We start from the raw sequence: 18,763 nt of genomic DNA, 5'->3' as shown, positions 1-18,763 counted from the left end.
AATCTATTTACCTTAAGCAGATGTATGTTTTCAATCCTGGTCCTTGGGACCCAAAGTACTGCATGTTTTCGGTTTCTCAATATGTCAAATCAGGTGTGTTCAAATGTTGAGATAGCTGTTGATCGGCTGAACACACCTAAATGAGCTAATCTGGTCTGAGTAGATTAGGGACCAAGGGAAACTGTACAGTACTTTACATCCTGAAGACCAGGATGGGAAAACTCTGCTTTCAGTAGAAGTCACTCCTTACCCATGTGGGTAATAAAACCGTTTACCAAGGTATAATGATCCTGTTCAGGTTTACATTGAGTGTTATATTTTAAAATGCATTACACAACAAGATGGGCAACGGTGGTACAACAGTTAATAACTGAAACTATTTGTACTAGAGCTCTGTGAAATTTTATTGCAGCTGCATTCATGGTAAATATCACCAGGTGGTGATATTGCTTCATTTCAAGAACCTCTGGGTGTATTGATGATGACCAACCTGTTGCTTATAGTAGCAGATAAAAATCCAGATGATGTTGCCATTTTCTTGCTAGTTTACTTTTGAAGGTATTCATTATGGAGACCACAAAAAAATGAAATCACTCAGACTTGGTGGATGTTGCACTCATCTAGTCCAGGGGTCACCAACCCTGCTCCTGGAGATCAGCTGCCCTGCATGCTTCCCGTGTCTACCGGCTGTAACTACAGGTAAATGGTAGGTAGACTGCATTTCTATTGTGCTTTTCCATCAGAGCAGTTTACAGTAATGCCCCACATTCAATCAATCAATTTCAATTCAATCAATTTTTTTTTTTATATAGCGCCAAATCACAAAAACAGTTGCCCCAAGGCGCTTTATATTGTAAGGCAAGGCCATACAATAATGATGTAAAACCCCAACGGTCAAAACGACCCCCTGTGAGCAAGCACTTGGCTACAGTGGGAAGGAAAAACTCCCTTTTAACAGGAAGAAACCTCCAGCAGAACCAGGCTCAGGGAGGGGCAGTCTTCTGCTGGGACTGGTTGGGGCTGAGGGAGAGAACCAGGAAAAAGACATGCTGTGGAGGGGAGCAGAGATCGATCACTAATGATTAAATGCAGAGTGGTGCATACAGAGCAAAAAGAGAAAGAAACAGTGCATCATGGGAACCCCCCAGCAGTCTACGTCTATAGCAGCATAACTAAGGGATGGTTCAGGGCACCTGATCCAGCCCTAACTATAAGCTTTAGCAAAAAGGAAAGTTTTAAGCCTAATCTTAAAAGTAGAGGGTGTCTGTCTCCCTGATCTGAATTGGGAGCTGGTTCCACAGGAGAGGAGCCTGAAAGCTGAAGGCTCTGCCTCCCATTCTACTCCTACAAACCCTAGGAACTACAAGTAAGCCCGCAGTCTGAGAGCGAAGCGCTCTATTGGGGTGATATGGTACTACGAGGTCCCTAAGATAAGATGGGACCTGATTATTCAAAACCTTATAAGTAAGAAGAAGAATTTTAAATTCTATTCTAGAATTAACAGGAAGCCAATGAAGAGAGGCCAATATGGGTGAGATATGCTCTCTCCTTCTAGTCCCCGTCAGCACTCTAGCTGCAGCATTTTGAATTAACTGAAGGCTTTTTAGGGAACTTTTAGGACAACCTGATAATAATGAATTACAATAGTCCAGCCTAGAGGAAATAAATGCATGAATTAGTTTTTCAGCATCACTCTGAGACAAGACCTTTCTGATTTTAGAGATATTGCGTAAATGCAAAAAAGCAGTCCTACATATTTGTTTAATATGCGCTTTGAATGACATATCCTGATCAAAAATGACTCCAAGATTCTCACAGTATTACTAGAGGTCAGGGTAATGCCATCCAGAGTAAGGATCTGGTTAGACACCATGTTTCTAAGATTTGTGGGGCCAAGAACAATAACTTCAGTTTTATCTGAGTTTAAAAGCAGGAAATTAGAGGTCATCCATGTCTTTATGTCTGTAAGACAATCCTGCAGTTTAGCTAATTGGTGTGTGTCCTCTGGCTTCATGGATAGATAAAGCTGGGCATCATCTGCGTAACAATGAAAATTTAAGCAATACCGTCTAATAATACTGCCTAAGGGAAGCTATATAAAGTGAATAAAATTGGTCCTAGCACAGAACCTTGTGGAACTCCATAATTAACTTTAGTCTGTGAAGAAGATTCCCCATTTACATGAACAAATTGTAATCTATTAGACAAATATGATTCAAACCACCGCAGCGCAGTGCCTTTAATACCTATGGCATGCTCTAATCTCTGTAATAAAATTTTATGGTCAACAGTATCAAAAGCAGCACTGAGGTCTAACAGAACAAGCACAGAGATGAGTCCACTGTCCGAGGCCATAAGAAGATCATTTGTAACCTTCACTAATGCTGTTTCTGTACTATGATGAATTCTAAAACCTGACTGAAACTCTTCAAATAGACCATTCCTCTGCAGATGATCAGTTAGCTGTTTTACAACTACCCTTTCAAGAATTTTTGAGAGAAAAGGAAGGTTGGAGATTGGCCTATAATTAGCTAAGATAGCTGGGTCAAGTGATGGCTTTTTAAGTAATGGTTTAATTACTGCCACCTTAAAAGCCTGTGGTACATAGCCAACTAACAAAGATAGATTGATCATATTTAAGATCGAAGCATTAAATAATGGTAGGGCTTCCTTGAGCAGCCTGGTAGGAATGGGGTCTAATAAACATGTTGGGTTTGGATGAAGTAACTAATGAAAATAACTCAGACAGAACAATCGGAGAGATTCACACACACACACACATACACACAAGGGCAGTCACTTGGGGATTAAGGGCCTTTGCCAAGGGCTTTCAGTGATTTTTTTTCCGGTCTAACGGGGATTTGAACAGCGGATCCTCTGGTCTCAAGCCCACCGGTTTTGCCTCCCACAAGTAATTAGTGAAGTCTAGTGTTTCCTAATGCTTAATTGGATGAGCCCACCTGACTTTGGTAATTAGGACATGGAGGGCAGGTGCTTTCCAGAAGCAGGGTTGGTAACCCTTGGACTAGATGAGTGCAACATCCACCAAGTCTAGGGCTCAAACCAAGGGTTTGATATCTGCTTGGGTGGTTGCCATACAGGCCCTTCAAGGCAGTTCTGTGGTGTGGATGCAATGAAGTGTGGCACCAGCACGTTTCCAGACTTTACTTTGTTGTATTTAGGTATTTACACGTTGGCAACTTGCAAGTGGCAAGACGGTCCAGATAACGGAGATGACAGAATCCATGAACTCATCCAATAAACCTGGCCGTGGCTGCGGCTATAGACCCGTATCTACAGAGACCATTCTAAAGATATGGAGGGTGTCTTACTGACCAATCAGAATGTGCAAATATGTCCATACCCATACCATATGCAGCTAAAGGTCCAGCAAGGCTTCAAAACTCATCCGTACATTGTCCATATCTTCAGTGAACACCGTGCTAAAGATACGGAAGGTGTCTTACCGACCAATCAGAATGTGCAAATATGTCCGTACCCGTACCATATGCGACTAAAGGTCCGGCAAGGCTTCAAAACTCATCCGTGCATTGTCCGTATCTTCAGTGAACCTCGGTCTGTACCTTTAGCAGTCCCGCAGAAGATATGGATGTACGTATCCTTAGCCACTTTGAATAAACCTAGGTTAATTTTACCCGGTTCTTATCATAATACTGTTCCTTACATAGTACAAAATCAAACTATTTCTAAATTTAAATTTATTCAAAGTCACAGTGAAAAGCAGGCCTGGGTTCTGAAGAACTTCTCTCTCGCAGGAGATCCATCCATTTAGAACCTCAAACAAAGGATGAAAACAGTTTTTAGAAAAGAAAACAACATGGGCGTGACAAAGGCGGACCTTATTTCACAAAATCCTTCCCTTATTGGTCCCTGTGGGCACTAAAGGGCGGTCCAGTCCCGCCCATAACCCTTACAATAAAGGGACATATTATAATAATTTATACTGTAACTTGAATCTCTGTTCTAAGTGATAAAACCGGCTAAATCCTGTTCGACATGCACATTTAGACAAATAAAAGACTAAATTTATACTAAACTAAGAATAAACCATTTAAGTAAAGTGATTACGTAATACCAAAAGAAATAGCAAAATAATCACACAAATATATCTAACACCTACATATTGACAAAATCTTGCTTCTATCTGCTGATGAAACATTTCCTCTCCCTCAAGGGATCAATCAGTACGTTTTCTGACAGTTGCAATTATGTTTCATACTCCTTAATGAAGTAATCGCATTGTGGAATCCAAGAAAACTCCAGTCCGGGTTTTTCCTTCAAACCCATCTGGCTCCCTGGCAGAGTTTGTTTACTGGCTGGGGGAAGACGAAGGGGATCCTGCAGGAGTTATGAGACCTGTACAATCTACCTCTGTCTGTGGAAGAAGAAAAGGCTAAACAACTTTTAAAACTTTACCTATCTTACTCTTTCGGAGAGGAACTTTGAGGCGACAGCAGGCAGCTGAACACAGCCCGGAGTGTTTGATTTCCACGCCACCACTCACCGGACGAGAAGCGGAGTTACGCCGGAGTGTGTCAGGACTCCGACACACTCTGTGCTTTGGGGCTTAAACTAACGCACAAGCGCAAGAAAAACCGTGTTTTCTACTCACTGGAGGATATTATTTCCCTCCCACTAAAGACAATAAACTGCTCCAAAATTCCTCCGAGTTCAAGAGACTTTCATGCGCGGGTGTAGCCAAGCTTTTCTTTCTTACTTTGTTTTTTTTTTTTTAAATATTATTAGAAAGCGAATTAAAAGCGTGTAACCCTGTGTGAATATGCTTGAAAGTTGACCGAGAGGATTTGCACAACAGAAACTTGACGTGTGGCCTGGACTGGAGGATTTAGCCAGCTAAGCGAGCTAGCTGTTTGCTAGCGTGCGCTCGACAAACAAGTTTCTTTTTACTGTTCTGTCGATTCTGGCACGTTATTATTATTTATTTTAACCTGCTAATTTACCCAAGCGGTACATCCAAAGAAATAAACCAACAAATAGCCGTCACCCGCCCCGTGTGTTTGTCAACAGTGGTTCTCCGTGAGGTGGCTAGCAGTGTTAGCTTGTGTGTTTGAGCGTACACGTTGGACTCGTTCCTCCGCCCATCTTCCGGGATGTCTATTGTTTATTGTTTATGTTTGTGAAGTACTTGAGTACTGCTACATCGCTCATTCCTCCAAAAGGAGAGCTTCCTCCGCTTTTGGCCATGGTTGCAGCAGACGACGACTGTTATGATGCGTTTGTGACAGTTCTCACATTGGCTATCAGCCGTCGCTGTTGCACTGAGCAGAGTTGTGCACAAAAAGGCTTGATGGAAAGTGCAGAAGAAGAAACTGAAGAGTGAAACGGCTAGGCTTGCAGAAGAAGAAACTGAAGAGTGAAACGGCTAGGCTAAGCGCTAAGTAAATGTTAATGAAGCCAGTTAATGAAACAAAGGCTGTCATAGTCAGTCGCTATGTCATAGTTCATGACAGTGACCAGCCTGGAAGTAAACAAAACTGTGGCACGTTTCTTGGCAATGGCGCTCGCAAGGCCGTTATGCCTGTGAAAATCATTGACTTCATGTAAGATGGCTCATCTACAAGTTTAGCAGTCAATGTGAAACAGTGCTTAAACGGATAATGTTGGGCAACTAACTGTAATCAACTAAGTAAGTTTAATAGACTAAAACATTAGACTGCTTTATGAAACCAGGCCCAGACATGAAGAGTGTTGAACGGATGACTACTCCTTGTACAAACTGTGAGGAATGAAGATGTAAATGTTTGTGGACACACAAACCAGTTAGACAAGCTGCACACACACAAAAACACAGTTTTAGAGAGCAGTGACTGTATTTTCTCATCATTCCTGCCTGTCTACTTTTCTTGCAAAAAAATATGCTTATTTGTACATCTTTCTTCACTTATTTTCATAATGTTTGCACATCTTGCACCACCTGCCCTGCTCCTGTACTCCAGAAGATAAACGTGTCATGTCGCATAACCCACGTAAACCAGCTGATGACACACAAAACGTGTGACTGCTGTGGTGAGCCGCGTGTGCTCTTTTTTCTGAGGGATCATCTGCTAACCTGTGTGAGCTCAATGTTCTCTCCTGTACAGGTCATACACTTCTCATCGGAGACGGTGGCTGCCTTCATAGCTGTTGTGGGGACTCTTTCAATTCTAGCCCAGGTAACAGAAAGATGCTCTTGTTTTTAGGAAAAGTCCTGAAACCAATGTTCAGTGGGCTTTTCTTCCCCAGCTATCAGTACCCGAGTATCGGTTTGCCATTTCTGTTGACACACCAGAATAATGTGTGGTGTTCAGTGTTTTCAAGGACTTGCAAAGTAATACTTGAACTGTAACTAATGACTTAACTTGCGGTCACTAATACCAAGCAATAAAGTGGTTATTTTTCCGCCTTAAACTTTAAAATTTTGTGTCTTCCACAACAAAAATACAGTCAGCAGAGATATAAAGAAGCAGCTTCTTGAACTGTTGCAAACTGTTTATAATGAACTATTTATGATCCACATGTAAATGATGATGCTCTCTTTTCTTAGACTGTGGTTTTGGGAATCTTGATGCGTTCCATTGGGAATAAAAACACAATCCTGCTCGGCCTTGGGTTCCAGATCCTCCAGCTGGCTTGGTATGGCTTCGGCTCTCAGCCCTGGTTAGTTACCCCTCTACTTCTGTTCACCACCGCAAATGTTTCTGCTCCAGTTTTGCATTATGTACTAACTAAAGACTGACGGATGTATACAAAAAAAGACCATGGTGGGTAGATTGCAGATCTAAAGGTGGCTATCATGAACAGTTTCTGCAACCAAAAATGATTTTTTTGTATTTAATTCTGTCAGTTTTCTCAGTTAATCCTTTACTTGTTTGGTCCATAAAATGGTTTAAAAAAAAAATGTCAGTCAGTGTTTCCCAGAGTCCAAGAAAGCATCCCAAATGTCTTTTCCACAACCCAAAAGATATTCAGATTATTGTCAGAGAGGAGACACTAATAACAAAACCGCAGAATATTCACATATTAAAAAGCTGAACTCAAAGAATTTTGTCATTTAATAAATGAGTAAATGGTTTGTCAATTATGGCAGGCGATTAATTTAGTAGTTGATTAATCTTTGAGAAATCATTGTAGCTTGAATTGGAAATGGTTCTTAATTTCCAGATGCAAACAAAAGTAAAATCTAGACTCCAGTTGGTGATTTTTTTTTTCTTTTTTTTTTTGTGAAAGCAAGGGTTGGTCTGACAGGATTTATGTATTTAACAGTATTTGTATGAAGTGTACAACATGATGTACTCAAGATTCACAAAAGACAGATGGAACAAAATGTAGTTGCTGAAGGGGTCAAGAAGGCACTGGTATGTATATTTGTCATACCAGAATCACAGCAGACCTTTTCATTTATGACTTACCACTATAACCTTGGAGCAAATAATGGGAGTTTTCAGTTTTGGTGTTGGGGTTTTTTGTTGTTGTTTTTTTGATCAGCAGGTGTCATTGTTACCAAATTTAACATGGCAATGAACCAGCATTTTTTTTTCCCCTTATAGTTTCTAGCTAAAATGTCATTTTTTGCAATGCCTTTACAAACCACCAGAGGGAAACACAACTCCAGTCATAGGTAGTGAAGTTATGGCAGTGTCATCACCTGTTTTGGTGTGGAGGAAGTGGTAGACCAAGCATGGTGTCTGGGATTGTGGAGAAAACATTCAGAGCTAATGTCTGTCATCAGCTTTACTTTAGTCAATACGCCAGAATTCAGGAAAATGGTAACGTTTATCTGGGGCATCTGTTATCTCATGTCCAAGGCTCATAGACTTAAACATTAACAAGTGACCATTAAAACAATGAAATTTACTTGCTATAATGTTACAGCCTGGTTATCACTATCTTGATTTCAGATTTTATAAAAATAGACAGCATTTGAATGATTTGAAATTGTTTTTTCGCGCTGACTACAGAGCATTTAATTTCTAAGTTTGTTACTGCCCAGTGGTACTGTGGGCTCAGACTACCAGTCTCAGCTTCAGGCAGGGGTTAGCATGTTATTTCACATAATTTGCATAGTGTGTATATATTCACACACACACACACAGACTTGTCATGTGTACAGGAAGAAGGGTGAAAGTACTGTTTTACAATCAACACAACTGTACTGCTCACATCAAAGTACCTGTAATAATTTTGGACTTTCCCATGCCAGTTCATATTTTTAGGTGTATTAAATTGACCTCTTTTTCTTACTTTTTGCATTTGTAGATCAAAATCTGTAATCACAGATCAGCAGGTGTTTTAAACTCACAGGTCACATTTGTTTCTGTACTCTGTAATGAATAAAAGAAAGAAAATGTGATCAAAATGCCTGATAGGTCTTATGTACCCTATTCTGGAAGGTACACATCTGCTTTGGTTCAGTTTTGTGTGCATGTGTGTAGGATGATGTGGGCAGCAGGAGCTGTTGCAGCGATGTCCAGCATCACCTTCCCAGCCATCAGCGCCATTGTGTCCCGTAACGCAGATCCCGACCAACAGGGCGAGTGTCCAACATATTCCTTAATATAATTTTTGATATAATGTTATAATGATATAATATATAATGATATAATATAATGTTTGATATATTAGAAAACATAAATATTAAATATAATTGTAAGAAGTTGGCAGCTCTGCATTGTTTGATATACGAGTAATTATGCAGTGTGACAGTTGTCACCTAAAAACAATGCTAACATGTTGGTAAATCAGTTTGTTGTTGTGTGTGATGTATTGTATGGAGATGTCATTACAGGGTGGAAATGACTGGTTACAAAGCAAGTTTGTCCTCATTTTCCTTGTTCATAAAGGTCATAGTGGTTTGTGAGTTTAACCCTCCCCATGATGGTGCGATGTTTGTCTCCTAACAGGTGTGGTCCAGGGGATGATTACTGGAATTCGGGGCCTATGTAATGGTTTGGGCCCCGCGCTTTTTGGTTTTGTCTTCTACTTGTTCCATGTGGAGCTGAAGGACACAGATATCACTGAGAAAGGTGCCAAATCCAACATGGCCAACCCCACAGATGAAGTGAGTTTAAATAAAACATGGGTTATTAGACTTGCTTTTGTGCATGTGTGTGCGTGCACCGGCCCTGCAACATATTTCCGAACAACATTGTGTATGGAAAAAAATACCGTATTGTCATCTACATCTACAAGATGGTATAGTCTACATGCATGACAAGCTGCTCCTGTATAGTTATCTGAAAGAGGTACTGTGATTCACACTCCAGAGCAGAAGGTGACTGTAATGCACTATTAACCTGGATGCCAGCTGCTGTAAAATGACAAAAAGAGAAGAAATGAAAAGGATGTGTATTGGAGAACAGTCAAACTTAATAAATCATGCTCTCAAACTGAGACCACACTCTTTAATAAAAAGAGGGAATAACCTTCATAGTATAAGCAAGGCAGATAGGCTAAGGTAAGGCTATGATGTCATAAAAATGTTATTGATGTAATTGTGCAGCAGCATGGTGGCCAAGTGGTAGTGTACTTGTTTTCAGAGTAGAAGGTTCCTGAATAAAGACCACAACTATCCATTCTCCATGTAATGCTGATTTGCTTCAGGAAGGGTATTGGTCATAAATCTTGTGCCAAATCAACATGCAGCTCCAGATTGCATTTGCTGTGGTGACCCAAATAGTGCAGCAGATAACAGAATACAGCGGAACCCTGCAAATGGTGATAGAGGCACCAAATTCAGCACAAATACACTTTAGACATTACGCTTTCGGGAAAAAAAAATGGACCTTTTGAATTTTCAATAGACAGCCAGCTAGGGGTCAATTGAAGAATTACACAGAGGTCAAAATTAAAAGATTCTCCAATCATATTGAAAACTATACCATATTTGTCTGATCACGAAAATTCAAAAAAAGTATAGTTTGGACTGTGACTGAAGGTTATCGTTATGGGGTAAAAACAGCAAGAATGGTGACAAAGGTCAATTTCAGTTTATACAGGGGCCAAAAATGAAAGTTGCTCTAATTTTGATAAAAAGTGATGCAAAGCATTGGTTGAGTTAATAGGCTTTTAAAAAGAAATAGTTTGCACCATGGGTCATGTTTAGTTATCATGTTACAGGGTAAGATATGGCACATGACATTGTTTGACCTTTACACTGCAGACCAACGTTCAACACAGTCAAAACTATTCCATTTATTAATGGAATTAATGCAGGATTGTTTCAGTTGTCTGCTGCACTAAAAGAGGCTGAAAGAGCTTACTATTGCTGTAAATTTGCACAATTTTAGTGCTGAACAGTTCTGTGGAACGATCTGCCTGTGCAGATCTGTCAATCGGACTCTGCGGAGACTTAAGTCTAGAATGGAGACACTTTTATTCCTTGTTTTATCACTGCCATTTTATGTTATTGTGTGTCTTCTTTTTTCTTTTTACTTATTTCTTTTTACTTATGTTTTAATTTTTTTAGTGTTTTTAATCTTTTATTTTGTTCTGCTTTTTTAAATGTTTGTGAAGCGTCTTGAGGTGACCTCGCGATTTGGCGCGATATAAATTAATAAATTTGATCAACAGTTGATTTCATCTGTTCAGTGGCCACAAAATAGTTTACACTTGAGTTCTTTGTACCTGATACAACAACACTATCCTGTTAGCTGCTGTATGTTAAGACAGCGTTCGCATTATAAATAAATACGGCTGCATTTAAATTGATCTTGTTTCTTGTTAAATGAAGCAATAGCACCATGTTTCAGAATTAAATGTGACTTATGCTTTGTTTTGTTTTTTTACCCTCTTCATGACACATTTTTGGACAGATGAGACTAGTACTCCAGTGCTATGTGGAGTTTGGACATTCTGTGGATAACTCCATTTAGGGGTTGGGGATGCAATTAGCTCTCTGGCTTCTGTTAAAAACCTTTGTAGTGGTTGACACCAGAAAAGATTATCTTTAGTTTCTTGGCCAAAAATCTGCTGCTTCCGTCTGTTGGAGGCTGGCACACATTATGAAGGGAAAGCTATTTAGGTCTTCATCCTTAGAAAAGAAGAAACCACCGGAGAACAAGGTGTTCTGTGAAGGGTGGAGACCATTGTGATGCTGAAGGGTTGTCCGCACCACTTCCACTGCGTCTGACAGTTCCACATTACATTGGTGGTGCTCCTTGAGGGCTGCAGACCTGGAAGTGGACAGATGTCAGTGTGTAGATACACCTTTTTTTGGTCTTGTTGCTCCAGTGGTTGGCATACCAAGGGAGTGGAAGTCTCTGTGGAAAACCAGTTCTTTCTGATAATGTCAGGCATTGCCCCTGTCAAGAATCATAGGACCAGACACCTGACACTCTTGGTCCAACATTGATCGAAGGTCCGCCATGACATTTTGGCCATGTGAGGCCTTTCTTTGAGGGCATGATCCAGCATGCAGGTGCTTCAGTATTAAGGACCCCAGCAATTGGAAAACACTAAGAGGGTGCCCATGTTTCACCCGGCTATGGCGTGTGTGGTTACTTTGAGGAGGTGCTGATACACCGGTAGTCTATCTGGGTGGTTGTCATCCAGGACCCATGGTTGTTCTGTATTGTGGTGAATGTTGCAACAGCACCAGCACATGATCCCAGACTTGGCTTGGTTTAGATTCATGTTCTTAAAAGAAATAGTTTTGAATTTTATTTTTATTTAATGACCCATAATTGGTTTTTTGTCTTCTTCTTTCTGTTCTTTTCAGAGTGCCATCATCCCAGGTCCCCCGTTCCTGTTCGGAGCATGTTCTGTGCTGCTGTCTCTGCTGGTGGCCCTTTTCATCCCGGAGCACACGGGGCCCGGCATGAGGCCCAGTGCCTACAAGAAGCACAGTAACGGAGCACAGAGTCACTCCCACAGTCCTCAAGGCAGCGGTGCAGAGGGCAAGGAGCCACTGCTGGAGGACAGCAGTGTATAACCACAGCTCAAGGGGGGGGGGGGGAGGTTCCCTCACTTCACCGCAGCAGCAGCATCACATGCACAGTTCACGAGCCGGACTCCACCCTCAGGCTCGAGGTGTCAGAGGCGTCTGTGCTTTTTGGTCGTGAGGACTTCTGTATGAAGATATGTGAGGCTGTGGTGGGGATGTGGGTGTTCGGGGGGAACACAACTGAGCACCCCCCCCCCCAAACTGCAAAATGGAACCAATTTGATTGGTTTAGAGCACGAAGCAGAGTATATATCAGCTGTTACTAAAACCCAGTGTGACTGAATTTTCGTATTCCTCTGTGGCATCTGTTGTTTTTGTTTTGGTCCCATGAGGGTGTAAACAGTCCGTCGAGCACTTGCCGAACAGTCCTTCACTTGGTAACTTCTGTTACCGCACTCTTCTTTGTGACCTTCAGCTCTGTTAGCACAGCAGTTCTATCGCTACGAGAGCCGTCGTGTTTGCAAACCACTTGGAGAGTCGCCTCCTGGAGTAGGACGGCTTAAATTCAGACGTAGACAAGATTACAGACGAACTCCGGCCACACTTAGAATTTTTTTTCCTCTGTACCCTCCTGAATATTGCCGTTCTCACAGACATGCACAAGAGGACCACTCTGTTACCCGAGACTTGTTTCTTTCCTGTTTACTTGCCATTCTCTAGACTAGCAGTACAATTTGGGGTGTGTATTTGTCTCCATTTAAACTAAAGGCTAGTTGTGCTTCACGTTTTTGTTGAAGAAGCCAATGTGCCTTGAAGTTACTTCACAAAAAAAAATTATAGACAACATTACGTAACCTGTATGAAGACCAAGGTCTGAGAAGGCTCTGTAATCTCTCGCTATCGCTCCCATCGGAGCTGTTAAATTTTTTTTTTAATTCTCTTGGTTTTCATGCCCTTCTTGTTCACTTGTTTCCTGAAATCATCATCGGAGTTATAAGTGAAGTTTACAGAACCATGGTTTTATTCCAGAGTTTGACTGTCATCAGTAAACGGAATATCGCTAATGCTGCTGTCATGAAGCATCAGAGTAGTGCATCAATTCTGCATCAATAATTTGTCAAAATTACAAAACAGTTCCTTGCAGTCCTTTCAGTTTTTAGTTGACATAACTGTTGACTAACAAACTTCACAAGTTAAAAAAAATCCCTCGTTTGCAGGTTGCATATTCTTTACAAGCCAAACTGACATTTGTGTTGATGCTGCCACCTACAGGGGAGGGAAGTAACGCACCACTTACAGCACTGCAGGTTCAGGGGTCAAGTACTTTAGTTTGACTGTAATGTCGTGAGTACATACACACAATTTCCACGTTCTTGCTTGTGTACCTCGTTTAAAGATCATACGTTTAGGCGCGGACCCCGAACTAAACCAGTCTGTCAGCTGACTCTAGATAATGCACGTACAGGTAAACCGCGTTAACTCACGCAAGTTGGGATCCACAAAATCGGATCGCGAGTTATATGAAACCGCGGGTTAATGAGGTTGACCAGTTTATCGATGGGACTCTAAGTCCTTACTGTTGGTTCAGATTTAGGGGATTTTGGGCCGGAATTTAGGCCCAAATTCCGGCCCAATCTGAATCAGCAGTAAGGCTCAAAGAGGAACAACCAAAAACGTAGAATCGCACAGAATTGTCGCACCGATGTTCGCAACCAAAAAAAAAAACAAAACTGTCAAATCAGAGTTGACTTTCATGCAATCATCTATTTTTGGGGTCCACAAATCAACCGACTAAAGCCGAAACAGGACTTGTGCGGGTGCGAATTAACGCGGTTTACCTGTAAGTTCTGTACTGAATGACTGACTGCTCCAAGGCCATTTCCTCCAAACACTTTAAGAAACAAAATCCAGGGTTAACACGATCTGGCATCCATACAGGAGCACCTGCTTGCTGTATCCTGATGGGGGCAACGCTAACATTGTTTTTTGGTTTTGTTTTTTAACCATTTTTAATGTTTTTGCAGTGCCAGTTTGCATACAAACATATATGTTTGGGTGGTGGAAACTCCCACACAGGCACAGAGACAACGCGCAAACAGCACACAAACAAAATGGGCTCTGGAGGAACAGAACCCACAACCTTTTTGTTCTCAGGAAAGAATGGCAATCACCACTCCGCCGCGTACAGACACAGCACCTCGTTTTGACTTGTTTGAGGGCTGAAGGGCTTGCTGTCACTTGTGTTGCCAGTAGATGGTGCCAGTCTGTCTGTGGTTATTGGATCAGTCTGCTTTGGTGCTTTGCAACAGTGACACTGTTCCGTTGTGTGTTTGCAACCCTGTTAAGTTTTGAACAATTCTATAAATGCCTCAAGTGCATTTAAATGACCAAATTACATTTAGCTAAGTGTTTCATTCTGTTTGTCTAGCTTAACAAAGTATACTTGATATATTTTGTGCCCCAAAAAAAATTTTTTTTTTTTAATTGTCCGTACATTTTGACTGGTTTTTCTTTCATTTCTTTTGCTGAAAATTTAGTTTTAATGCCATTTGCTGCATTTTAAAATGTTATTTTTAGTGGCTCGATGGCACATTGTCAGATGTCCGTGTGATTTTCAATGTCTCTGCATTTAACAAGCATTTCACTTTGTAGAGCAGGTAGCTCAGTGGGTCAGGAGCCGGCCTGCCTGACTTCCAGATCTGGGAGATGTGTAGGCCTGGGTTCAAATCCCACTTGTGCTACCTGTCTGTGTCCTTGGACAAGACACTTAACCTGCATGGTCTCGGCCTACCCACCTGTAAAGGGGGGGGAAAAAAAAAAAAGTACCGGCCTTGGCTGGGGAAGTAAATGTGAAGTATCATTGTAATGCGCTTTAAGCTGGTTGGATAAGTCCTATAGAAATGCAGTCATTCTTCACTTGGTTCCATTGCATGAAGTGTTTAGTTTATTTCTTTCCCTCTACTTGTAAGGAAAGAAAAATCACAGAATATTTCTAGCCAAGCTGTTCTTGTTGATATACGTACCAACAAATCTGTTTTTTTTTTGTTTTGTTTTTTTATCATTTCAGTGGGGGGATTTCTCAATTACAGATCATGCATTTGTCCCCCACCCCCAAAGCATTTATTGTACCAACAAATGTAATCCTGTAAAAATCTGACACTTAATTGGCAAGTTCCTCCCCGGTTCAGTCATACTGTGTCCAAGCAGATGACTGTAAATCAGATTTACGTACAGAAAATGTATATAATTACTGCCAGGAGACACCACTTTTCGAATCTGTCTGGCTGTGCAGTTCACACTTATGTCAACACGTACTTGCTCGCCACTCCTGTTTTCAGTACAATGTGGTTTGTGGCCTGACCCCCCCCCCCCCCCCCCCCAAAAAAAACTCCTCCTCCTTTGTGTGCCTAAAATTAGCCAAGAAATGAGTATGGCAACATAAGCAAACGGTGGATATTATGTAAATATGGGAAACTGTCAAACTATTTATTAAAGCTTTATTGTACAATTACAAATTTGTGTTTAATGCTAATCACTTATTGGATCAGGGTTCTGTTAAAACTGATTATTCCAGCTAGTTTCTGGTTCATAATGTTGCACCTTATGAATTTGCTCTGACGCTGTTGGCCGCCATTCTGAGTTCCAAAGTGGCTCAGATGCCTTTGTTCATCTGCTCGTTCTAATCATCTGTTCTTAATGTGCAGAGTTAAGCTCACTTTGTGGTTTGAGCTTTACTTTATTATAGCCACGTGGAGGCAACTGTAATGTCTCACAAGCATGCATAAGGCTGTCGCGCCAGATGCTCTAGCAGCATGATCCAGAGTACAAACGTGCACCGAAACACTTCCAACTTCTTACATTTAAAGTCTGTCATCTGACTCGTTTCATGCCATTTCCTTGGGAATGTTCAACTTCATTATTTTGAATGCAGATTGATTTCTCCAGCAGACCTATGCTCATGTTGCAGTCTTGTTGCACAGTAATTGCATCACCTCCCCAGTAGCAGTGCACATGTATTTTGGTAGTTTTCACACCAGGTGCAAACAGTACCAGAGCACACATGAACTGTACTCAAGACCACCTTTTCAAGTGGACCTGTGCACGGTTTGTTGATCTGTGCTAGAGTATGTGCACAATGTTCACACTGCAGGATTTTGGGATCAAGTCTACTCTGATTTGGGCTCAGTTCCATGATAAAGCCCTCTTAACCCTTAAGCAGTCAAGCTATTTTAGCAACTAATATGACAGAGTGGGGTTATGTATGACCCCATTGATTTTATATTGGAATACTTCTATATAAATGATTTGTTTAGGGTTCTTCATATTTATTTCACTCTCTAATATATTTGTCCATCATCCTTATCTTCCTCACTCTGGGCATCAACAATCACTCGATGTTTGTGCAGATGTAATTCTTGCTATTCTAGGTCTGTTGCTTCCCTGCAAAACAGAAAAAAAATATTAGAGTTACAATACCATCTGAAGATATGTCAAAAATCTCATAGATCTTCCCGGGGTCATAAGTGAGTGCACAAATGTTTGGATTATAATTACTGCACAGATCAGCCAATCCTTGCAAAATTTTATGAACAAATGCAGGACAAACTGACAAATTCATGGTAGGAAACTACAGCGTGTAGGATTTAGGGGCATTTAAAAGCAGACATGGATTCTAGCCTTCAAAACCATCTGTTCCTGAGTCTACAATTACTGCCCTTCATATCTACATAGGATGGACCCCTGCATGGAGACTGCCATCATGTGACTACGATGCAATCTGCAACTTCACCAGTAGATGACACTAAATCTTGCACACTGCAGCTTTAACATTAATGAAACATGATTTTCATACAACTCTATCAAGTCTGCATATAAACAATCTTTAGTGACGTGTCGGTCAGTTTAACGGAGAGTCTTGGGCTGGCGTATTAAGCTATCAGCGGTGCAGGAATATGATGATGCAGGTGGAATTGTCCAAGTGGGGCAGCAGGTGTGTGGCCTTCACCTGGGATTGAAGCGATAAGACTTAAATGTAATCCAAGCTACCACAGCTTCCTAACGGGTGGCCTAATGGCACTGGGCATCAGCAAGATGGCACGTTTTCCTCAGTATCAAATAATCACTGCTGACATCATGTTTGGTAATCCTTCCCAAATGAGGATCGTGTGACAAAGACTGGTGTCCCTCAGGGAGCTACACTGACAATCTAATTTTCCTGCACATTTACAAACATGGTTGACCTCTAACCTTTCTCCTTTAAACCACCAATGGCGGTAGTAACGTTTTAAACTTTGTGGCCTCTTGCTAGCTGTTCACATTAATAAGTGCCAGGTTTCTGCTTCCAAAGGAATTAGGGGCACGTAGTGCTGTCTGGATTAACGGCTCTCTGGCAGAGAAAGGTTCAGGCATGTTTTAACAAGAGTAACTTTACTGGCCGCTGCAGAGAAAGCATTTGCACGTATCACCTCCCACATTTTTGAATGGGAGAGCCCTGGCAGGATTTTTTTTTTCTTCCCCACCCCTCCTTTTTTTTCCCTCTCCATGCCGGTTTATTTGCTTGCACCCGTGCTGGTGATGAAAAGAATCCATGTGACTATTTGGGGACCTGCTGGAATGTAATTGTGATGCAGAGTGGCTGTCAGAGTACATTTACTTTCCAGGCTTCAGTTATGAGCAGAAGAGTGGAAGAAGGCTTCGATGTCTGGAAAAGGGCCTGCTGGATTCGGTCAGAGGTTGAGTGGAGTTGCTATAAACGTATGTGATAAGCTATTGTCTTGAGTGGAAACGGTGTCAAGAGGAAATGCTTCTTTAGAGAGGTACATATCACTGGGGAAGGAAACGGACCACAGCAGTGGACGTCATGCTCGGCCGTGACGGGCGGCGTCATTGTTTTCCGGCTGTGGCGGACCGTGGCGTCAGGAAGAGGTTGGGGGGTGAAACGTGTGTGAGCCTCATTGTTCTTCAAGGCAAACGGATCCGTGTGAACCTGGGCTCACACTAACCTCTGCCAAGACCACCAATGTTCCCTTGCAAGACTTCCTGCCACGTGTTTGATGAATACTGTCTGGACCAGAAGTATTTGGACAGTGCCACTTTTTAAAAATTTTGCCTGTGCTTATAGTTGTAAAGTTTTAGCCTTTAATTCAACAAGGTTGAACAATAAACATAACCATTAAGGAATTAAATTATAGTCCTTCCATCTGCGATTAGTGGCGTCTTGTCCAAGGTGTCCCCTGCCTCATACTCCATGACTGGGCCCCCATGACCCTTAATTGGAATAAGTGTGTATAGAAACATGGATGGATACTCCTTCCATTTTCAGAGGTCATAAGTAATTGACAAACTAAAAATGTTTTTATCCAATCTATCACTTTTACAGCCAGTTTTTGCGAGACACGTCAGGGGTTGAGGCAGTAACTATCTGTTGCCTCAGTTTACATCAATCTTTAAGAAATACAAATCATATCATACTGTATGGTAAATCTGTCTGCAGTGGCAGTTCTCAAAAACTGGGTGACCATGCAAGAAGGAAACCGATGTGAGGGAAAGCTACCAAAACATGTCAACTCTGAAGTAGTTGTAGGCTTCTGTGGCTCTTATTGGAGAAAACTGTGTGTAGTGCAACTTTTGTCTGTTACATTACCATTTACAGTTGTATGCAAATGTTTGGGCACCACTGATGATTTCCATAATTTTCTTTTATGAATCATTGGTTGTTTGGATCAGCAATTTCAGTTAAATATATCATATAGCAGACAAACAGTGATATTTGAAAAGTGAAATGAAGTTTATAGGATTTACAGAAAGTGTGCAATAATTCTTTAAACAAAACTAGGCAGATGCATAAATTTGGGCACCCAA

The 18,763-nt window shown here is 41.3% G+C and overlaps 1 protein-coding gene across 1 annotated transcript; it reads left to right on the top strand.

Annotated features, from left to right (window-relative positions):
* Positions 1-6,029: 6,029 nt before the first annotated feature.
* On the top strand, positions 6,030-12,042 carry LOC117521497 (hippocampus abundant transcript 1 protein-like). The gene is made up of 5 exons (XM_034182803.1): positions 6,030-6,194; positions 6,566-6,678; positions 8,454-8,551; positions 8,922-9,079; positions 11,738-12,042. Exons 1-5 carry the CDS (start codon positions 6,105-6,107, stop codon positions 11,948-11,950), a joined length of 672 nt encoding a protein of 223 aa, XP_034038694.1. The 5' UTR covers positions 6,030-6,104; the 3' UTR covers positions 11,951-12,042.
* Positions 12,043-18,763: the final 6,721 nt, after the last annotated feature.

Source organism: Thalassophryne amazonica, chromosome 12 (assembly GCF_902500255.1).
Source record: "Thalassophryne amazonica chromosome 12, fThaAma1.1, whole genome shotgun sequence".
Taxonomy (NCBI): domain Eukaryota; kingdom Metazoa; phylum Chordata; class Actinopteri; order Batrachoidiformes; family Batrachoididae; genus Thalassophryne; species Thalassophryne amazonica.
The sequence above is the reverse complement of the archived record's forward strand: the minus strand, read 5'-3'. Positions and strand labels throughout refer to the sequence as shown.

Bases quoted from the DNA above. Each gene is read 5' to 3' on its own strand.
- LOC117521497 (XM_034182803.1), top strand. From the start codon at position 6,105: ATGTTCTCTCCTGTACAGGTCATACACTTCTCATCGGAGACGGTGGCT. The intron at 6,195-6,565 runs GTAACAGAAAGA...CTCTTTTCTTAG, and splicing joins CTCTTTCAATTCTAGCCCAG to ACTGTGGTTTTGGGAATCTT. The intron at 6,679-8,453 runs GTTAGTTACCCC...GCATGTGTGTAG, and splicing joins GGCTTCGGCTCTCAGCCCTG to GATGATGTGGGCAGCAGGAG.